Source organism: Bemisia tabaci, chromosome 1 (genome assembly GCF_918797505.1).
Source record: "Bemisia tabaci chromosome 1, PGI_BMITA_v3".
In the NCBI taxonomy this organism is placed as follows: domain Eukaryota; kingdom Metazoa; phylum Arthropoda; class Insecta; order Hemiptera; family Aleyrodidae; genus Bemisia; species Bemisia tabaci.
Window position 1 is genome coordinate 44452969 of NC_092793.1, and position 18415 is coordinate 44471383.

Consider the following 18415-nt stretch of genomic DNA (forward strand, 5'->3'; position numbering starts at 1 on the left):
GGCTATTACATCCTCCCTACTGAAACACTGCCAGGCGTGGTCACATGTCTGATTGTGAGTCTTTTGTGTGCTCATGCGATCTTAATGTTTCATCAACGTTTGACATTTTTTTGGACCATTTTTTTCCGGTAGACTTACTCCCTTTTATCCGATAATACTTGCTGTTGTTTATGCAACAGTAAGCTGCAAAACGGCCGCATGTACACATAGCCAGTTGCAAAACATTTCTGAGGCTACAGGGATCAACTTGAACAACGATGAACATTTTTCATTGCGTTTTTGATGCATTTAATTTTAACGCACATTTTTGTCCCTCCAATGACAATTGTTAAATCGATGTTTTACAATACATTAAGTACCTTCAGGAATACAAGCTTGCACCAATCTTAGGATGTCTCAATAAAAGACATTCTTAAACTTTTACAAGTTTATGGACTTATATTTTACAAAAAAAAAAAAATTGCACTCTAAATTAAAACAACTTTGAAGAGAAAGGAGAAGACTACATGCATCGCAGGAATAATTTTAAGGGTAAAAGGGTTGTGAGACACAACCTGGGTTAGAGAATAAAAACTTCTTGATTCTACTTAAGACAAACAGAACACCAATCCTTAATTGTAGGGCTGGTTTCTTGGGGAATAATTCCTTCACCATGTAAAATTTCAATTTTTACAAAGAGCCGTTTTTAAAACAGAGCATCAGCAGGAGTTATACTGCTCGAAAATCTGAGTAAGTACTAAGCGATCTGCCGATACACTTTTTACAAAAAAATTCAATAATTAGCAACAGGTTGACAAGCCTGTTGAAATGAATTATGAAACATTTGGGAAAAAATATATTTATATCACTCAGATTTTGAGAGTTTAGGCACAGCAACAGTTTGGGGAGAGGGGGAAGAACTAAAAACGCTTAAAACCTTACTTTGTATACAAGGATACACACTTGTATCATGAGTATTCGTAGTCATCAGGATGAAAAACAAGTAATAAAATAGGTATGATTGAAAATCTTTTAATTTGTCAAAACTAGGCCATTCTAATAAGTAGGAGACCAAAAACAGAACTCGATTTGTTGAAAGAGCTACAACCACTAGAGAAATGGATTACTTGAGTGGTGTCCAGCATCCTTCGGACCGGGGCTGAACTGTAAGAACAACGAGAGAAAAAAGTTGAATAAACAGCTATTAGGGAGGAAATACAACAGAAAATATTCTCGAATCACGGTGCCCCTGAACTCACATTAAATGCGACTTTGTTGTACATCAAAAATTCAAGTTGGAGGTTGTAGTGGGGTACTCCCTGATGGGTTTTTGGGCAATTTCGAAATAGGTTGTCGGAGCTCCTCGAAAAATAATCGCATTTTTGTGGTTTTTTAGGGGTAAAATAGCAAAATTGGCCTCCGGGCGACAAATTAAACCCCCTCTCCCTCATCCTTGCCTTGACCGATCTGAATTTTTAGTATGTTTTTACCTGGTATAAGATGGGACTTTTCTGAAATTTTCATGCCCATACAAATTTTTTTGCTCCCGCGGCAGCGTTGCCAAGTTGCGGACTCCAATATATCGAATTTGATGATAAAATGAAGGTTTCGAGGTGTGATTTCCTCCAAAATTTCACGAAAAATGTGCAATCTGAGAGTTTTCGATAAGAAAAGGCATACTTGAACAATTTAGAGTTGCAGTGTTGCCAGCTTTTGATTTAAAATTCGTCAAAATGACCCAAATTGCGTTGTATGTTAATGATAAAATGAAGGTTTCGGAGTGTGATTTCCATTCAAAATCAAAAATTCAAATTGTAAGTTGTAGTAGGGTACTGCCTGATGGGGTTTTGGCCAATTTCGAAGTAGAGTGTTTGAGATTTTTGAAAAATAATCGAATTTTTGCGGTTTTTTAAGGGTAAAATAGCACACTGAGCACGGGGCGGCAAGTTGAACCTTTTCTCTCTCATCCTTGCCGTGACCGATCTGAACTTTTAGTATGTATTAACCTGGTATAAAATGTGACTTTTCTGAAATTTTCATGCCCATACAAAATTTTTTGCCCCCCGCGGCAGCGTTGCCACTTTGCGGACTCAAAAATATCGAATTTGATGATAAAATGAAGGTTTCGAGGTGTGATTTCCTCCAAAATTTCACGAAAAATGTGCAATCTGAGAGTTTTCGATAAGAAAAGGCATACTTGAACAATTTAGAGTTGCAGTGTTGCCAGCTTTTGATTTAAAATTCGTCAAAATGACCCAAATCGCGTTGCAACCTCGAGCGCTGGATTTTTATTTTGTTCAGAATTGGTTATTACGGTTCTTCTGTACTCTATGCATTTAGGTACCATGAAAATTATGCCATTACTTACTTGATGGGTGCAGCTAACTCAAAAAGAGAGGCCGGATAAAGCGATGAGTCGGGGGAAAACGAGCGGTTCGGGTTGACAGAAAGTTCTTAAATCTACTCCATCACCAGAAAGTAGAATTTGAGAACTTTCTCCCACCCCCCAAACCTTATCCCTGTTGCAGTCAATCCTTTGAACATCTGATCTGAAATTTTGCCCCCGAATTTTTACCAAAAACATGATGTGTTTTTGCACAAAAACGCGTTTTTATTTTTCATGTTTTTGGTAAAAATTCGGGGGCAAAATTTCAGATCAAATGTTCAAAGGATTGACTGCAACAGGGATAAGGTTTGGGGGGTGGGAGAAAGTTCTCAAATTCTACTTTCTGGTGATGGAGTAGATTTAAGAACTTTCTGTCAACCCGAACCGCTCGTTTTCCCCCGACTCATCGCTTTATCCGGCCTCTCTTTTTGAGTTAGCTGCACCCATCAAGTAAGTAATGGCATAATTTTCATGGTACCTAAATGCATAGAGTACAGAAGAACCGTAATAACCAATTCTGAACAAAATAAAAATCCAGCGCTCGAGGTTGCAACGCGATTTGGGTCATTTTGACGAATTTTAAATCAAAAGCTGGCAACACTGCAACTCTAAATTGTTCAAGTATGCCTTTTCTTATCGAAAACTCTCAGATTGCACATTTTTCGTGAAATTTTGGAGGAAATCACACCTCGAAACCTTCATTTTATCATCAAATTCGATATTTTTGAGTCCGCAAATTGGCAACGCTGCCGCGGGGGGCAAAAAATTTTGTATGGGCATGAAAATTTCAGAAAAGTCACATCTTATACCAGGTTAATACATACTAAAAGTTCAGATCGGTCACGGCAAGGATGAGAGAGGAAAGGTTCAACTTGCCGCCCCGTGCTCAGTGTGCTATTTTACCCTTAAAAAACCGCAAAAATTCGATTACTTTTCAAAAATCTCAAACACTCTACTTCGAAATTGGCCAAAACCCCATCAGGCAGTACCCTACTACAACTTACAATTTGAATTTTTGATTTTGAATGGAAATCACACTCCGAAACCTTCATTTTATCATTAAATTCGATATTTTGGAGTCCGCAACTTGGCAACGCTGCCGCGGGAGCAAAAAAATTTGTATGGGCATGAAAATTTCAGAAAAGTCCCATCTTATACCAGGTAAAAACATACTAAAAATTCAGATCGGTCAAGGCAAGGATGAGGGAGAGGGGGTTTAATTTGTCGCCCGGAGGCCAATTTTGCTATTTTACCCCTAAAAAACCACAAAAATGCGATTATTTTTCGAGGAGCTCCGACAACCTATTTCGAAATTGCCCAAAAACCCATCAGGGAGTACCCCACTACAACCTCCAACTTGAATTTTTGATGTACAACAAAGTCGCATTTAAAGTGAGTTCAGGGGCACCGTGGAATACATCTTACATTTCAGAATTTCAACTAACCATCCACACTACAACAGTGAGCTTGTTCAGTAATTTCTAATTCTACCATTTTTGAAAATTAGAGAGCACACACTGTTCACAGAAATTTCCCCCGATTTTTTTGAAGAGTACTAACCAACTGGAAATGACTTCGCAGTTGCAAATGTTGAGCTTAGATTTACATGCGCGACACCGGGCCATCCAAGATGGCGGCTATGCTGATTGGCCCCGCTTTAGCCACACTTTTGACCTCACGTTCCCTCTGGCACGATCCATGGTCAGTGCGCATGCATTGGAAAGGAGTGAACATACGATACATACACACATCAAAGTCTTTCAATCTTCATGAACTCATTTTGAAGTGCTTCATTGACCTTAGAACAGTCATGATATTCATGCAAATCGAAAGATTCCAATGCGCTTATGTTTACTCCCCTGTTACCAATATGCTTTCTTTAGCTATCAAAACTGCAAGAATTAGAGATGACTAAACAAACTCATTCAAATGATACAAATATAACAGTGTATTGAATTAATAACACTCCTCAGCTCACGGGTAAGCATTGACTTAAAAGTCCGAGTTTTAATTTTCCCAAATCTTAACATTCTAAACTGATCAGTAGTACTCAGGGTGATACAGCCACCTGCACCAACACTTTTCGGGAGGTTTGCGGTACAACAGTATCAAATAAGTGAGATCAAATGGGAAATTGTTTCCAGGGAATTCTAATTTTGTAGTCCTGGAGCCCTTCGGGCCCTCTCCCAGCAGTCCCTTTAGAAAAAGCGAAAGTAATCCAGTAAATCTAGTCAAAATAGGACCAAACCTTACACACATTTGCTTGACCTTCATTTGTGTTTCAAATTGCTCCAAAAAGTGACTAAATTCCTCAAACAAATAATTTCTAGTATCACCTTACAAAAACTTTTGCAAAATTGCACGAAACAAATTGGTGCCCATCTAAAATGGCGCAAAAATTGAATGTAGGCTTTGTCGGAGTTTTTTTAATTTTACTGAATTCAGCATTTAAGTTATCGTGAAACCAACATGTTGTTCTACAGCCTTTTACAAACCACAAGTCAAAAATATTTTACGGTACTCAAGAACAAGGTCTATTGCCGGTTTTTGGACAGTATTTGTATTGATCTTGTGAGAAGAAATACTGCTTATTTTAAAAATCGATTCCTTTTTGTTACAACTGCAGAAAACAGCAGTTAATTGTTGATAATTGTTGCTACTGTCGTGCAATGATTGTACTTTAGGTGCGTGTTGTGTACAAATTGCAGTGCCTCAGTCCTTTTTCTGTGCTCTGCTAAAAAAGTTGCACGGATATCATCGCTCCTCTGATGTAAGGGCGTACCTCGATTTGAAGGGCATATCTCCTTATTGCCAAAAAAGTGACACAAGGTAAGGGTGTATCTCTGCCTCCACACTGGAAGATGCACCCCTACGTCGAGCCGATCCTCAGTAGTGAGTATCCCTAACGCCTTTCATGCAGCATGTCCAGCGACAAAGTCAATCATATCTTAGAGAAACTTTTTGATATTCATATGACCTAAATTTTTCATTAAAACTATCTAATCATACATCTAGAGCATAAGCTTGCAATGCTGATTCAAACTATGCCACGCTAGAATGTCCAAATTGAATTTGCATGTGCCGTCTACAGACGAACGTTTGTCTCAGTGTGATTCTTGCTCATCGAACATAATAATATTTCCGCAAATTAATGCAAGTGGCACTCCTGTTTACTACTAATCATCTTCGCCTCTGTGTGGACTGATTTTCCCAGGCCGCCTTTTGTGTGCTCGCTGCAACATTTTCTACAGTCGCATCGGTAAGGCAGTATCAAAGAAATAACCCTCGGCCACCCCAGCCGCTGTGGCTTCTAGAAAGTGGTTTTGTGCCTAATTACACCCATTCACGCACAAGTGGAAGAAACAAGAGGCAGGCAAGCTTGCACTGACTATTGACATATGATTTCCTCGGAACAGCTCAATGCAGGGCAGGAGAGTCGGTAGCTAAGCCTTCGACGAAAAGAGGAAGTAGGGAATGTGAGTCCAACACTGTATTTGGGGTGTTGATTTCAAATTTTTCCACCCTGTTCGTTCAGCTGAAAAATACCAAAAACATTGTGATGTACGAGGACAAAGTAAGGGCTGGTCCTTAGTTGGCAAATTCTCATCCCTTGCCGGTCGAGCTCTTGCCATCCTTCTTTTCACTCTTTTATCTCGAAAATTCGTAATAATTGAGTAATCTCGCAAACTCAAGCAAGTTAGTGAGAATAGATGAGAGGAGGGATGTATACACCCAAAACTGGATCTCTCTGAGTTAGTCTTCAGCCGAGCTAGCTATGGTGACGCGACTTTGAAACGGCGCGGTCTCTGGATCACGGTTACTGGTGACAAATTTGTGATATATTTTACGATCAACATGGATGTATTAATAGAAAAAATAGACAGGACTATGAATAGTGTAAGTGCGGTGAAATTAGAGGCAGTGCCTCTAGCGGAAACAGCTTAAAATTTGGATTTTTTCCTCGTCTGCGCAAAACTTGGGTCCTGACAGTGTGAGTACTTTTTCCGTATTTTATTTTGCATTTTTTATCAGTATTTCCAAGTGCATGTTAGTCAAAATTCTATTAAAAGTTCATTGGCAAAGGGTGTTTCAAATGAACGAGGGGAACGAGTTTCAAGGGAAACGAGTTGAAACTAATATCAGCTGTTAACTGACAGCCCTGCATCATCAAAAGAGGGACGTATCTGGTTGCCGCGCACAGAAACAGATTTGACGTAGTGGCGTATTTTGGCATCTTTCAATAAACTCGTCTGAAACCTCTTTTAAAGTCAATGTTCAAAAGAAAAATTGATATAATTTAAATCCTGACCTTTTTTCCTATAAGCTGATAAAAGAATGATACCTGTAGGTTGAATAGCTGGAGAATGGCACGCAAAAGAAAGTACCAGAAGTCTTATTTTTGCTCTCCTGAAAAGTAGCAAAAAACGAGATACGCCCTTACGTCAGAGGAGTGACGATATATGAGGATATATATGTAACAACAGCGGTCGCTGACCTCCACCATTTTTAGGACAAACGCTTTTTTCGAATTCTGGAACCCTCAAGAATGCCTGTGCAAAGTTTCAGATTTCTAGGACAATTTTTCGGCGAGATATGAACTGAAAACCATGTTATTTCTAAAAACAGTGGATGTGAGAATCCACTATTCTCCCCCGCCAGCACGGCAGGACATGGTAGAGATTCGAATCCACTTGCGATAACTGCCCGCGCACCGACCATGGGCTATAGCTGACACTCAAATGATACGTATTGGGACAGTCTCGCTAGAATTGTTGATTTTTTGACTGATTTTATAATTTGTTCCTTATTTTTGTTCTAGAAGTTAAAAACGGTCTGGTTTTTTGTTCAATTTTATTAAATGACTCAGCATTGACTTACTTTTGGTTCATTTCAATCGTTTCACCGGCCTTAACCCTCCCGAAGACTTTGTTTCATGCATAAAAATACGTTATCAGTAAAAACAGCGGATGTCACATTTTTTCCTAATCGCTGTTACTCCTTCAATTTTTCACTTACATAAATCGCAAAACGTGTGTTATTTACAGGAAGGGTTGCTCTTCATGAAAATCTATATCTATATTTAATATCCTAAGGCTTTTTTTGTCCTCCTTCAGTTTGGACGGTTTGTCCTAATTCGATCTCGGAGACTACTGGACCGATTTTCCTCGGATTTGTTTTAAATGAAAGCTCTTAGGCTGTAAATGTGCTAGCACCCCTTGGTTTTTCGATTTGCGCGACCGATGTTGCAAAATTTACCTCGATTTGATGACGACGTATTTGCGTTTTTGACGCTGGACGAGTCATATGGTTGGGGGACCTCCCACCCTCTGATTTTCCGTTTCCCTCTCCAAGTAAACCCATCCCTACCTGCTCACAACACGTGTCATCCTTCTACCCTGGCATGGGTTCTATGGCAGTATCACTCCCTTCCTTATGCTGTCCGACTCGGAACACCTGCTACGCATTTCCTTCGTCACATTGCTCATAATGAGTTCTCGGTTTGTCCATGTTTCTTATCAGTGCATCTAGAGTTTTGCTTTCTTGATTTTGTCTTTAGTTTTTTTTTTACATGAAAATTACTTAATTTTGATGTGTATTTTTCAGAAGATAATTTTCCTTTTTACGGCAGCACAGGTTTTATTAATAATTATCTTTTTGACAGCAGCTTATGTATTTTTCCAAGAGAATCAGTGATTAATCTTCACCCTTTCGCATCGTTTAATTTTCACAAAGTGTTTTGATTTTCTTTCACAGGAGTGTTTTTTATTTTGCAAGGATGTTTCTTTTTCTAGAAGTAGGTGGTTATCATTAGTAGTTTCTTATTCTTTGTTTTTGAATTTATCATTTTGCCACCAGGAAGTCCTCTAATTACTTGTAAGAACAAAATTTGGCTCGCGAGGCGAGCCAACAGTCACTCGCTCCGCAAGTGTCCAGGGGGCTTGCCCCTGGCTACCGGCGCAAGCGAGCCTAGCGAGCTGAAGCAGCTAGTCTTTATAAAAATCCTCTCGGTTCTACAGGCAGCAAAGTTCAAAGCTTCGAAAACTTCAAACGCGATTTCCTCACAATGTGAAAACTCGACATCCGCAATTGTAACAGATAAGTCCTCATATACTCTTGAATGAATGAGATAATATCTACATCATGTTTGAATTACAGTTGGGTGGGACAAAGGGGTGTCAGGAAATAATGGCAATTTTCGAAGCCCAAGACGTATTTTATATGAATTGCTGACTGTGCTACTAATGTTCTAATTGAGAATGCCGAGTTCATTACAGTTTATATTCAAATCTGGCTGAGAGGTGTCAGTTATTTAGCTTAGAGTCTCTTCTGTTTGTTAGAGGAGACAAGTGATAGTTTTTTCAAAGAAGAATTATTCATTGAAAATCTGGTGATTACTGCTTCTGTAGATTTACAGTCAAAAGATAATGGTAGTGTGCAAAATAATTTCAGCTCATCCGTTCTCACAAAATGATCACCATAATTCGTACAATCATGCCTACCAATCTCATCACAGTATATGAATTTTGTGTTTTTACATGTATTGCAGGTTTTAGATCTGAAAGATACCTGCTGTCAACATACAATATATGACTGATAAGAGCAATCTATTGGCCGGCAGAGTTGCAATAAGTGTGGGCTAAAAAATACTATATTGGCAAATGGATTGTCACACAGAGGGGCATCATCTAGAAGGGCTTAGCCTTATCTCTGCAATGAGAAATTATTGCTTATTGACATTTGTAGATGAAACGATAGACAAAGAAGACATAGGGAAAATAAAGCAATCCTATTTGTGGAGGCTGATTGTTACAATGGAAAAAGAGGGTAAATACTAGACCAACTCATGGCAACCACTGAAAGACCCTACCACTGGTCCATCATTTTTCCTGTAAGTCTATAATAATCACTTGTTTGAATTGACTATTAATGTTTATCACAGCCGGAATCGATCCTATAGAATTGGATCCAAACAATGGCATCACCTTACTATTACAATGTCAAACTTAACTATTTCAGGGATAGTTTGCCCAGTTTGAAATAAAAATTTGTGTTAGAGACAGTATTTTTGATCATAGGACGTCCCTGAATGATTAACCTGACACGGCAAAGCATTTTCAGAAAGGAGGAAATTCCTACAAGGGCCGCCATGAGTTAAGCCACTACTAGACCACTCTAGTTACCTGCCTTTTGACAGTAAAATTCTGATGATTAATGGGAGGGATGTGGCCAATATGAGGTTATGTTTGATTTTTGGATCCAATTCAATACAATTGGTATCGGCTGTGACGTGCCACTAATAGCATCTATAGTATAGCTCCATTCTCCCTTTGTCTTCTTTGTCAATCGCTTTGTACATCAATTCCAATAATGATCCTGTTGAAAATGGAGGGAGTCTCTCTCAACCATTAAGGATCTTGGTACAGAAGGGAAAAGAGGTAGCATTTAGGGATGTTCACTATCTACATATGTATTATGTTAGTACTGCTCTCATTCTAAAAGCAAAGGGGCACAAACATTTTGAAACGTTTTTTCTCTTTCAACTTACACATGATCCCCATTTTCCACCTCAAGAATGAAAAAATAATAAAGCCAGGTAGAGTGCATCACTTACCACAAATGGATTACTATGTACGGATGAATCAGTTTTAATCCAAGCTTTGGTAGAAGGGAAATTTAATGACTGACTGGTTGGAAATCCATTCGAACTTTGTCCATGAGGTGGAATGGACCAAGCAGACTCTAAAAAATACATTGAAATAGAGTAAAATCAAATTTACTTGGCAAAAAAAAAGTTTATGGAAATATTTCCTTTTCTTTAATTTTGGAATGGAAAATTTCGTTATAGTTGTCACTTGATGCAGTTTTTGACGTAAAAGTACGTCTTTCTCTGCTCCTGGTGGAGGGGGGGAGCACTTGCAATGAGTTTGGTTTTTTAAATCGTATTTTTGGAAAATTTTCCATTTTTATCAAGGAGAGCTGAACTGATCTGAAAGAATGAGAGTCATTCTCTGAATTAGCACTAAAGATTTACGTAAAAACAAATCTTAACTTTTTGACGGGCCAATTCTCAATGACCTAAATTATTTTTGCTCATGTTATTACGTAATTTAGTTTTTTTCAGATGGAAGTTTTCTCATGCAGAGAGAAAATACATGATGAAATAAGATGAATATCACAGATCATGTCAAGTTAAAAACATTGGCTTTATTTAATATAAATTTTACCCTTCAGAAGAACAAAACTGAGTTTGGAATCTATTCCATACTTATAACTGGACGCGGTTATACCAAATGGAACTATGTAAAATTTTTGAAAACCATTGGCATTTCTTAATTATTACGTAGACTGATATTGAATTTGTAAGGCTTGAATAAAGCTAGAAAGTTTCTCTAAAGACATATGGACAATTCCGACCAAATAGCTTATATGAAAAATAGCAGGTGTCAGAAAATCGTATTTAAAGTTTTCATTCGTACGCAGATTCCGGTGTGTCGTCGGAACTAAACGAAAAATGGTCTATTTCTACCAATTATATCCCTGTGGACTAATATCCATCCAAAACAGAAGTATAGGATGTTATTTCTGGTCTGAAATCATTAATTTTTGAAGTTACATATATGCTGTTTGCTCAGAAATAGGGTGTTTCTGGGGAGAAAGCTTAAAAAAGTGCAATATGAAATTATGCAAAGAATTTTTTTTTATGATATCAAAGACATAAGATAAATCCAATGTCCCTGAGCTTCTAAAAAAGGCTTGATGCACCAATTTTTGGTGTTAGCTGTTCAATAAACGGTAAACATCGCAGTAAAATGGGGTCTTCCCAAGTAGTTCATTTATAGGTGTTTCACCCCCCTCCTCTCCCCTTGAAAATGATTCCTGTGGGTAAGAAAGTATGGTAGAACGTAAACCGTTCATTTCATACCTTGGTATGATACACTGCAAATAGAATTTCTGAGCAAAGGCATGAAATGCGTGTACGCTGTTTGCTCAATAATGCACTGATAAGTCTACCTTTGGACACCAAAAAAATCTTATCTGCTGATCTTTGGTAGCTATCGACATGAGATTCAAAAGGTACCTCATTTAGGGTATGAGTTATCTTCATCGCAAATTTCCGAGCAATCAGCTTATACGCGTAAATGCTGTTTGGTGGGAAAGGTCCTCGTATATTGTCAACATTTCTGAAAATGCAGATTAAGCGAGATATGAATGAAACTGTACACAGTGCTTTTAACTTTTCAGAATCCTTGATAACGAATAAAATCAAAAAGAAATGTGTGCTAAAAGACTTTCTCGGGGACTGTTCGAGAAATGAGGAAAAAATGGTAGCCAGATGTGTTTTTTGATGGGAAACCTGAATCGGATGTATAAAGCTAAAAGAAACGATGCAAAAATGAATCAAATCAAAAGGGACTATGTGCACGGGGTTTGCATGTTAATTCTCTTTGATGGATTTTCACATAATTCTTTTTGACAAAAATACGTTCGATTCAGGGTTAAAATTTTAAAATTAAAAAATAAAAAATGATAGATGTGCCTTAGAGCGCTAATACAGTGCACATTCAATCAATTATGGTGAAAACTTGGTGTCCGTAGGTATAAAATTATGAGAAACTCAAATGTTGCGTGGATTTCTGAAACTTCAAAAATCCAAGGTGGCAAGTGTGGCCTAAAATGCTTTTTCAGTAAGAGGGGAAGAAAAAAAAAAAAAAAAATACTTAATTATAGTGCTGTCCGGTTTCTTTGGGTATTTCTTGACAAGAAACTCAAATCTGAAGTCAAATTGTTGAGATTTTAAAGTCCAAAATGACGGCTGTGGTCCAAAATACTATCTTAGCACTCATTCAACTGATTTATGTGACATTCAGTATCAAAGAGCACTTTTTGACAAGAAAATTACAATATATAACTTCTGTTATCGAGTTTCGTTGAATTTGATTGAACAGGTGCCACAATAGCATCTGAAGCAACATCTGCCATTTTGGATTTTCAACTTTTAAAAATTTGACTGAACATTCGAGTCTCCTGCAAAAAATACCCCTGGTCGCCAAAAATCTCACTAAAATCGATCGATCGGGCACCGAAATTAGTACGCGGGGTAGGTACACAAAAAAAAACTCTGCACTTTTTGATTGGAAATTGCCGCTTTCAGGGATCATTCTTATGGTCATAAGAAGCCCTTTTAGAAGGGGAAACACTCTGGGGTCCGTGCAGGAACCAAGATGGCGGCCGTTAAAGATGGCCGCTAAGCGTTTTTTCAGCGCGCTATATCTCGTAAACTACGTGTCCGATTTTCGTTTTCTTGGTCTCGTTTTGAAGCTTAAATGCTGCTACAGAAGTCTACCTCGTAAATTTTTTTGCCTAAAGCACACATGAATGGTCTTTAGGAAAATTTTGAAATTTCACCCAATTTTCAAGAGCGTTTAATTATTTAATACGCGAGAAAATGGGTTTTTTGCCTTGAATAACGGCGATGTTAAGTTGTCTCACATTTCAATTGATACCGAAACAATTTTTTTGCGTCAAAAAATGCACCTGCTAGAGCAATTTAAGTGAAGCGTCGCGGTACGCGGTGCGCTGTGAAAACGGCGGAATACGGGCAATTGACGTGCTACGCAAGTCATACGCGCGCTATATCTCGGCACATTCTCGACCAATTTTCATTATTTTGGGCTTGTTTAGAAGCTATGTTGAAATTTAACTAGAGTAACGGATATACGTGCTGTTTCCTTCAGAATTTTCCCGGTATTTTTCAAAAGAATAGAAAATGTTCAAATTTACAAAATTTACAACGACGATTAATTTTCCATTGGTTGGAGAGACAAACCTCCTCTCGTATTTTGTAGAGAGATCACTCTCTGACGTTTAAAATGATACAATAACCATTTTTGTGCGATGATAAATGAATCCATGAGCTCAATTATAAGCACACCCCCGTGGCAAGAACTTTCCGTTGGTATGCGTTTTGACCCGATTCATCACTGCGCCGCGCCTTACGCAACTTAAGTGGACGCAGCCTTGCGTGATTTCCCGGATTCTAGGGCAGATTTTCGATAAATCGCGATGTACAGAGGGTTATCTCACTTCTCATAAAACTTAATTTGTTTATCAGGATGAATTTTCATCGGTATAGTCGGTATATACGGAGGGAAAAAAGGGAGAGAAATTCGTACAAATCAACATAAAAGCGTATTCTCTTTTGGTCTTGGGGTATTTGTTGTCTGGAATGAGACGTATTATGATATGGTTTGGAAGATTGACTAGCCGTTTTCGATGTTTTTTTCTGGGTAGTTTTGCAATAACGTTTTGCGATCTTTGACAAACAAGAGAGGTCAAAAGAGGACTAAATATGAAGAACATCTTTAAATCGAAGAATGCATGCGAATGCAGTTTAAACTGAGAACACGTTAAACACCGTTATTACTGTACGGAAATCAACAAAAAGATTTCCTCACAGATACCTTGAAATTCGTCCGAATATAGCTGAAATTTCGAAAAACAGGAGGCCTTTTGAACTGTAGAGTAAAGGAGGGAGGGGTTTCAACGAGATGCGGTTTTTTCGATCGAAATTCACTACAATGCGGAGCACAAATCATATCATAATGATTTTTGCTGACGAGTTTTGTATCTGAAACAAATGTTTCCCTCAGGACCTTTACGATACATGCACAATCGCTGACTTAATTGACCGTATTCTGCCGTTTTCACCGCGCACCGCGTGCCGCGACGCTTCACTTAAATTGCTCTGGCAGGTGCATTTTTTGACGCAAAAAAATTGTTTTGGTATCAAATAAATGTGAGATAATTTCCCATCGTCGTTACTTATGGCAAAAAACCCATTTTCTCGCGTATTAAATAATTAGGCGCTTTTGAAAATTGGGTGAAATTTCAAAATTTTCCTAAAGATCATTCATGTGTGCTTTAGGCAAAAAAATTTACGAGGTAGACTTTTGTAGAAGCATTTCAGCTTCAAAACGAGACCAAGAAAACGAAAATCGGACACGAAGTTTCCGAGATATAGCGCGCTGAAAAAACGCTTAGCGGCCATCTTTAACGGCCGCCATCTTGGTTCCTGCACGGACCCCAGAGTGGTTCCCCTTCTAAAAGGGCTTCTTATGACCATAAAAATGATCCCTGAAAGCGGCAATTTCTAATCAAAAAGTGCAGGGTTTTGGCCATTATTCGATCGTACCCACCGTACGAAATCAGGATTCGCCCTATTTTCTCCAGCCCAAAAAAACCTGGCGGGTAAATATGAAAAACTCCACTTAACAAAAACCCGGCAAAAAACCCCCAAAAACCCAAACGAACGAAATAATGTTAATTATTCAGAACAATAAAGATATAACATGGTGTTTGTTTAAGGTTCATACCCTGTCTAATGGCCCAGTATCAATTTCATTTGTTTTTTCTTGCTTGTGGTTGACCATAAATTACGTCACAAATGTAGCCCCCTCCCCCTCTCCAAAGAAGAAAATTCTTAGAAAGCCCCATGATAACTTTTTTACTAGCACCCGTCATACAGATCTGCACAACCACCCCTCTTCAGATAATTACGTCATTTTTTGCTTGATAACACTCCCCCTTTTGTAAAAAAGTTTACTTATTTTTTCGATGCTTCAACTGAACCGCAACTGTGGAAAAAGTTACAGAAAACCAGCACATTACGCAGACCTTTGCTTGTGTGTTGCAGTTCTAGACCCACCTCCTATGAGAAGTGTACCCGTTTACTCTTCTCAGTACATGCAATTGGTAACAGTCCTCAACACCCCCCCCCCCCCTCTTCCCAACCCAATACTCAGTTTCATTGCTTTTGTCTTTTTGTGTGTACTATTTGGTTCCGAGATTTTCTACTAAAATTTCCGATATGCCTCAATTGCGTAGAAAAAATTCTCAGCAAAATTCAATTCTCTATTTTCAGGATTCTCCAGGCCAGGGTTGCCACAGAATTTAGAAAATGAAATTCCTTGATATTTCCCTGACAAATTTTGATAAATTTCTCTGACATCTGAGGGTATGAAGGATAATTAAAAAGACATAATTTGAAATACTTTTCTTGAAAACATTTAAGTTTTATGGTGAATAATTTATACACATACACCTAGTTTTTTGTCACTGCCAGCACCTAAAGGAAGTTACATCTTTGAATGGCCTGTTATTAAGAAGTTTTGGAAAAGAGGTTGTTCCATCCCCCATTAGATTTGGCCCCCTATCAAATATGATCCATCTTTTCAGGAGTGATACAGTAGCATGCGAGACGTTCAAATATGGCGGTCATTTTGACTTAGGCCCCCCCAGAGAGGGGGGGCGGGGGGTCAAAGACAAAACCCTCAACTGCTTATAACTTTTGAGCGAAAAATCGGATTGAGTTGAACTTTTTTTAAATGAAAGATCTCAAAAAGATCTATCTGCTGATACCAGAAAAATTGAAAAAAAGTTAAATTTAATGCAAATTTTTAGCAATTTTTCGATTTTTTAGGAGACAAAATTTTCAATTTTGTCGTGTTTCGGCACCGCGCAATGACTCTACTAAAACAAAAACCAGTTTTTTAAATTCTACACTCAATTTCCTATATGATGCAAAAAACCGCATCTTGGGGAAACGTTTAGATCGCGAGCTATGGCTTGTCAAAGGTAGCCCCGCGCTGTTCGCATATCCTCCACGCGTCTGCCACCGATCCTGTTGCCCCTCCTCCCCCATCCTAAATGCAAATTAACATTCTACTACCCAGCTTTCGTATATATCTGCGTTATAGGTACGTGAAAATCCAGCAAGTTCGTGATTTCCAGTAGAATTGATGCTTTATATCTCCCCCCCCCCCCCCACCCGGCCACTGTGCTCCAAATATTGTGCGAAAAAGAATTATAAACATTTTCTTGTTACATGTTTTTGCTGATGTAGCACCCTGTGACTACGAAATCGAATTGAGGTAATTTTTTATCCCACCTCCCAACCTCCTTGTGTAACCTGTGTGTATCCTTGTGTAACTGCTTTCAATTCACTTAATAAATTACTTTTTTTATACCTATTCTGTTCATTTTAGCGTGCAATCTAGAAAACAAATACCTCCAGTTAGACACAAGAAAAAACTATTACAACTTGTAGGCAGGGGCAAACTTCAGTGCCAGTGGCCGGGTGGGGGGGGGGGGGGGAGCGAAATAAAGTATCAATTCCACTGGAAATCACGAACTTGCTGGATTTTCACGTACCTATAACGCAGATATATACGAAAGCTGGGTAGTAGAATGTTAATTTGCATTTAGGATGGGGGAGGAGGGGCAACAGGATCGGTGGCAGACGCGTGGAGGATATGCGAACAGCGCGGGGCTACCTTTGACAAGCCATAGCTCGCGATCTAAACGTTTCCCCAAGATGCGGTTTTTTGCATCATATAGGAAATTGAGTGTAGAATTTAAAAAACTGGTTTTTGTTTTAGTAGAGTCATTGCGCGGTGCCGAAACACGACAAAATTGAAAATTTTGTCTCCTAAAAAATCGAAAAATTGCTAAAAATTTGCATTAAATTTAACTTTTTTTCAATTTTTCTGGTATCAGCAGATAGATCTTTTTGAGATCTTTCATTTAAAAAAAAGTTCAACTCAATCCGATTTTTCGCTCAAAAGTTATAGGCAGTTGAGGGTTTTGTCTTTGACCCCCCGCCCCCCCTCTCTGGGGGGGCCTAAGTCAAAATGACCGCCATATTTGAACGTCTCGCATGCTACTGTATCACTCCTGAAAAGATGGATCATATTTGATAGGGGGCCAAATCTAATGGGGGATGGAACAACCTCTTTCTCATGTTGTATCTCCTCAAAGTTTAAATTGACATCAGGCTCTGATTGCCTCAGACTAAGAGTAGAAATCCTGCAATGCTTGGCAATTTGTGAAGTATTTGCTGGGTGTGTTACCACTTCCATTTAGGACTAATAGTAGGTAAAACTGAGTCTTTGGTGCAAAATGAATGAAAAGAAAGGAAGTTTGAGCTAATCATTTTTCACTTTCAAAACATTAAAAACCAGAAAAGCTCTGTATTTTACACTGCTAAAACAATGCATTGCTGCTAATATAAAACCTCATGGAGACAAAAGCACGAACACCTAAATTACAGCAAAAATGAACTAATCCACTTCCCCAGTTCAAATTTTAGTATTGCTTCACACAGTTTCATCCTTCTGAAAGTTAGTAGGAAAATGATTCAAAGACAGCGATTGGTTGGGGGACAATACTGAATAAAAACGCATGAGTTATTGAAGCTAGGTAGAGAGAGGTGGTTCCCTTCCATTACTCCTGTAAGTAAAGGGTTAAGTTGGTACACACGCATCGGTAAAACCGCGCAGGAGGAGGTGGCTTGAAGGGGGCGACTGAAGGGAAGCAGAGGCGGATCCAGAGTGAATCCAGGGGGGGCATTACCTGGTGCGGAGTGGGGAGGCTGGGGGGACAACCGCAGAAGAAGGGGGGCCAGGGGCTTTCCCCGGAAAATTTCTAAGAAAATAGGCCCTCCCAGATTCATTTTTAAGCAGTTTTAGCATACAATTTGTGCATTATTTGAAAGTTAAAAATTGACTAGTGAGTAATGCCTCTTTCAGTGTAATTTTATTCTGGTATATGGACTAAGTATTTATTACTACAATGTTGAGCAACCTTTGGTTTGGTAAACTTAGGTTATATAGTTCTGTCTTTAAAATATTTCAGTAAATGTCAAGGATCACTTTTTTCCCTCTCCCATCCCCCCCTTTACCATTTTTCTTTCTCTTTTTTTGACCGGGGGGGGGGGCGTATGTCATGCCAAAATGGCCCTCCCTCCTTGGATCCGCCACTGAAGGAAAGGGAAAGAGTGAGGGGAGCAAGGCGACATGTAAATTCGTCCGCAAAATCGCCTTTTCCAAACCTGAACACGCAACATTACTTAGTTGTTTGAGATTTCGGACTCAATCTTAGAAACAAAGAATAGCTATTTCACGATTTTTCCCTGACATTATCGTCATTTTCATCATTTTCCCTGACATTTCCCGGTTTTCCCTGACGTTTTAAAATTCCCTGACATTTCCC

At 38.7% G+C, this 18415-nt stretch overlaps 1 protein-coding gene across 9 annotated transcripts in view; it reads right to left on the reverse strand.

Annotated features, from left to right (window-relative positions):
• Positions 1–995: 995 nt before the first annotated feature.
• Positions 996–18415, reverse strand: part of drongo (Arf GTPase activating protein drongo) — a 94228-nt gene continuing 76808 nt past the window's right edge. For 6 of the 9 annotated variants that reach the window (XM_072301374.1, XM_072301363.1, XM_072301350.1 and 3 more), the window contains 2 exons: positions 9978–10105; positions 996–1143 (listed from right to left, as the gene is read on the reverse strand). In XM_072301374.1, coding sequence (XP_072157475.1) covers positions 1090–1143; positions 9978–10105 — 182 coding nt within the window. In that variant the 3' untranslated portion in view covers positions 996–1089. Of the gene's footprint in view, positions 1144–5058; positions 5901–9977; positions 10106–11444; positions 11548–18415 lie in introns of those variants that run through there. The other 3 variants (XM_072301366.1, XM_072301358.1, XM_072301370.1) reach the window with 3 other exon arrangements.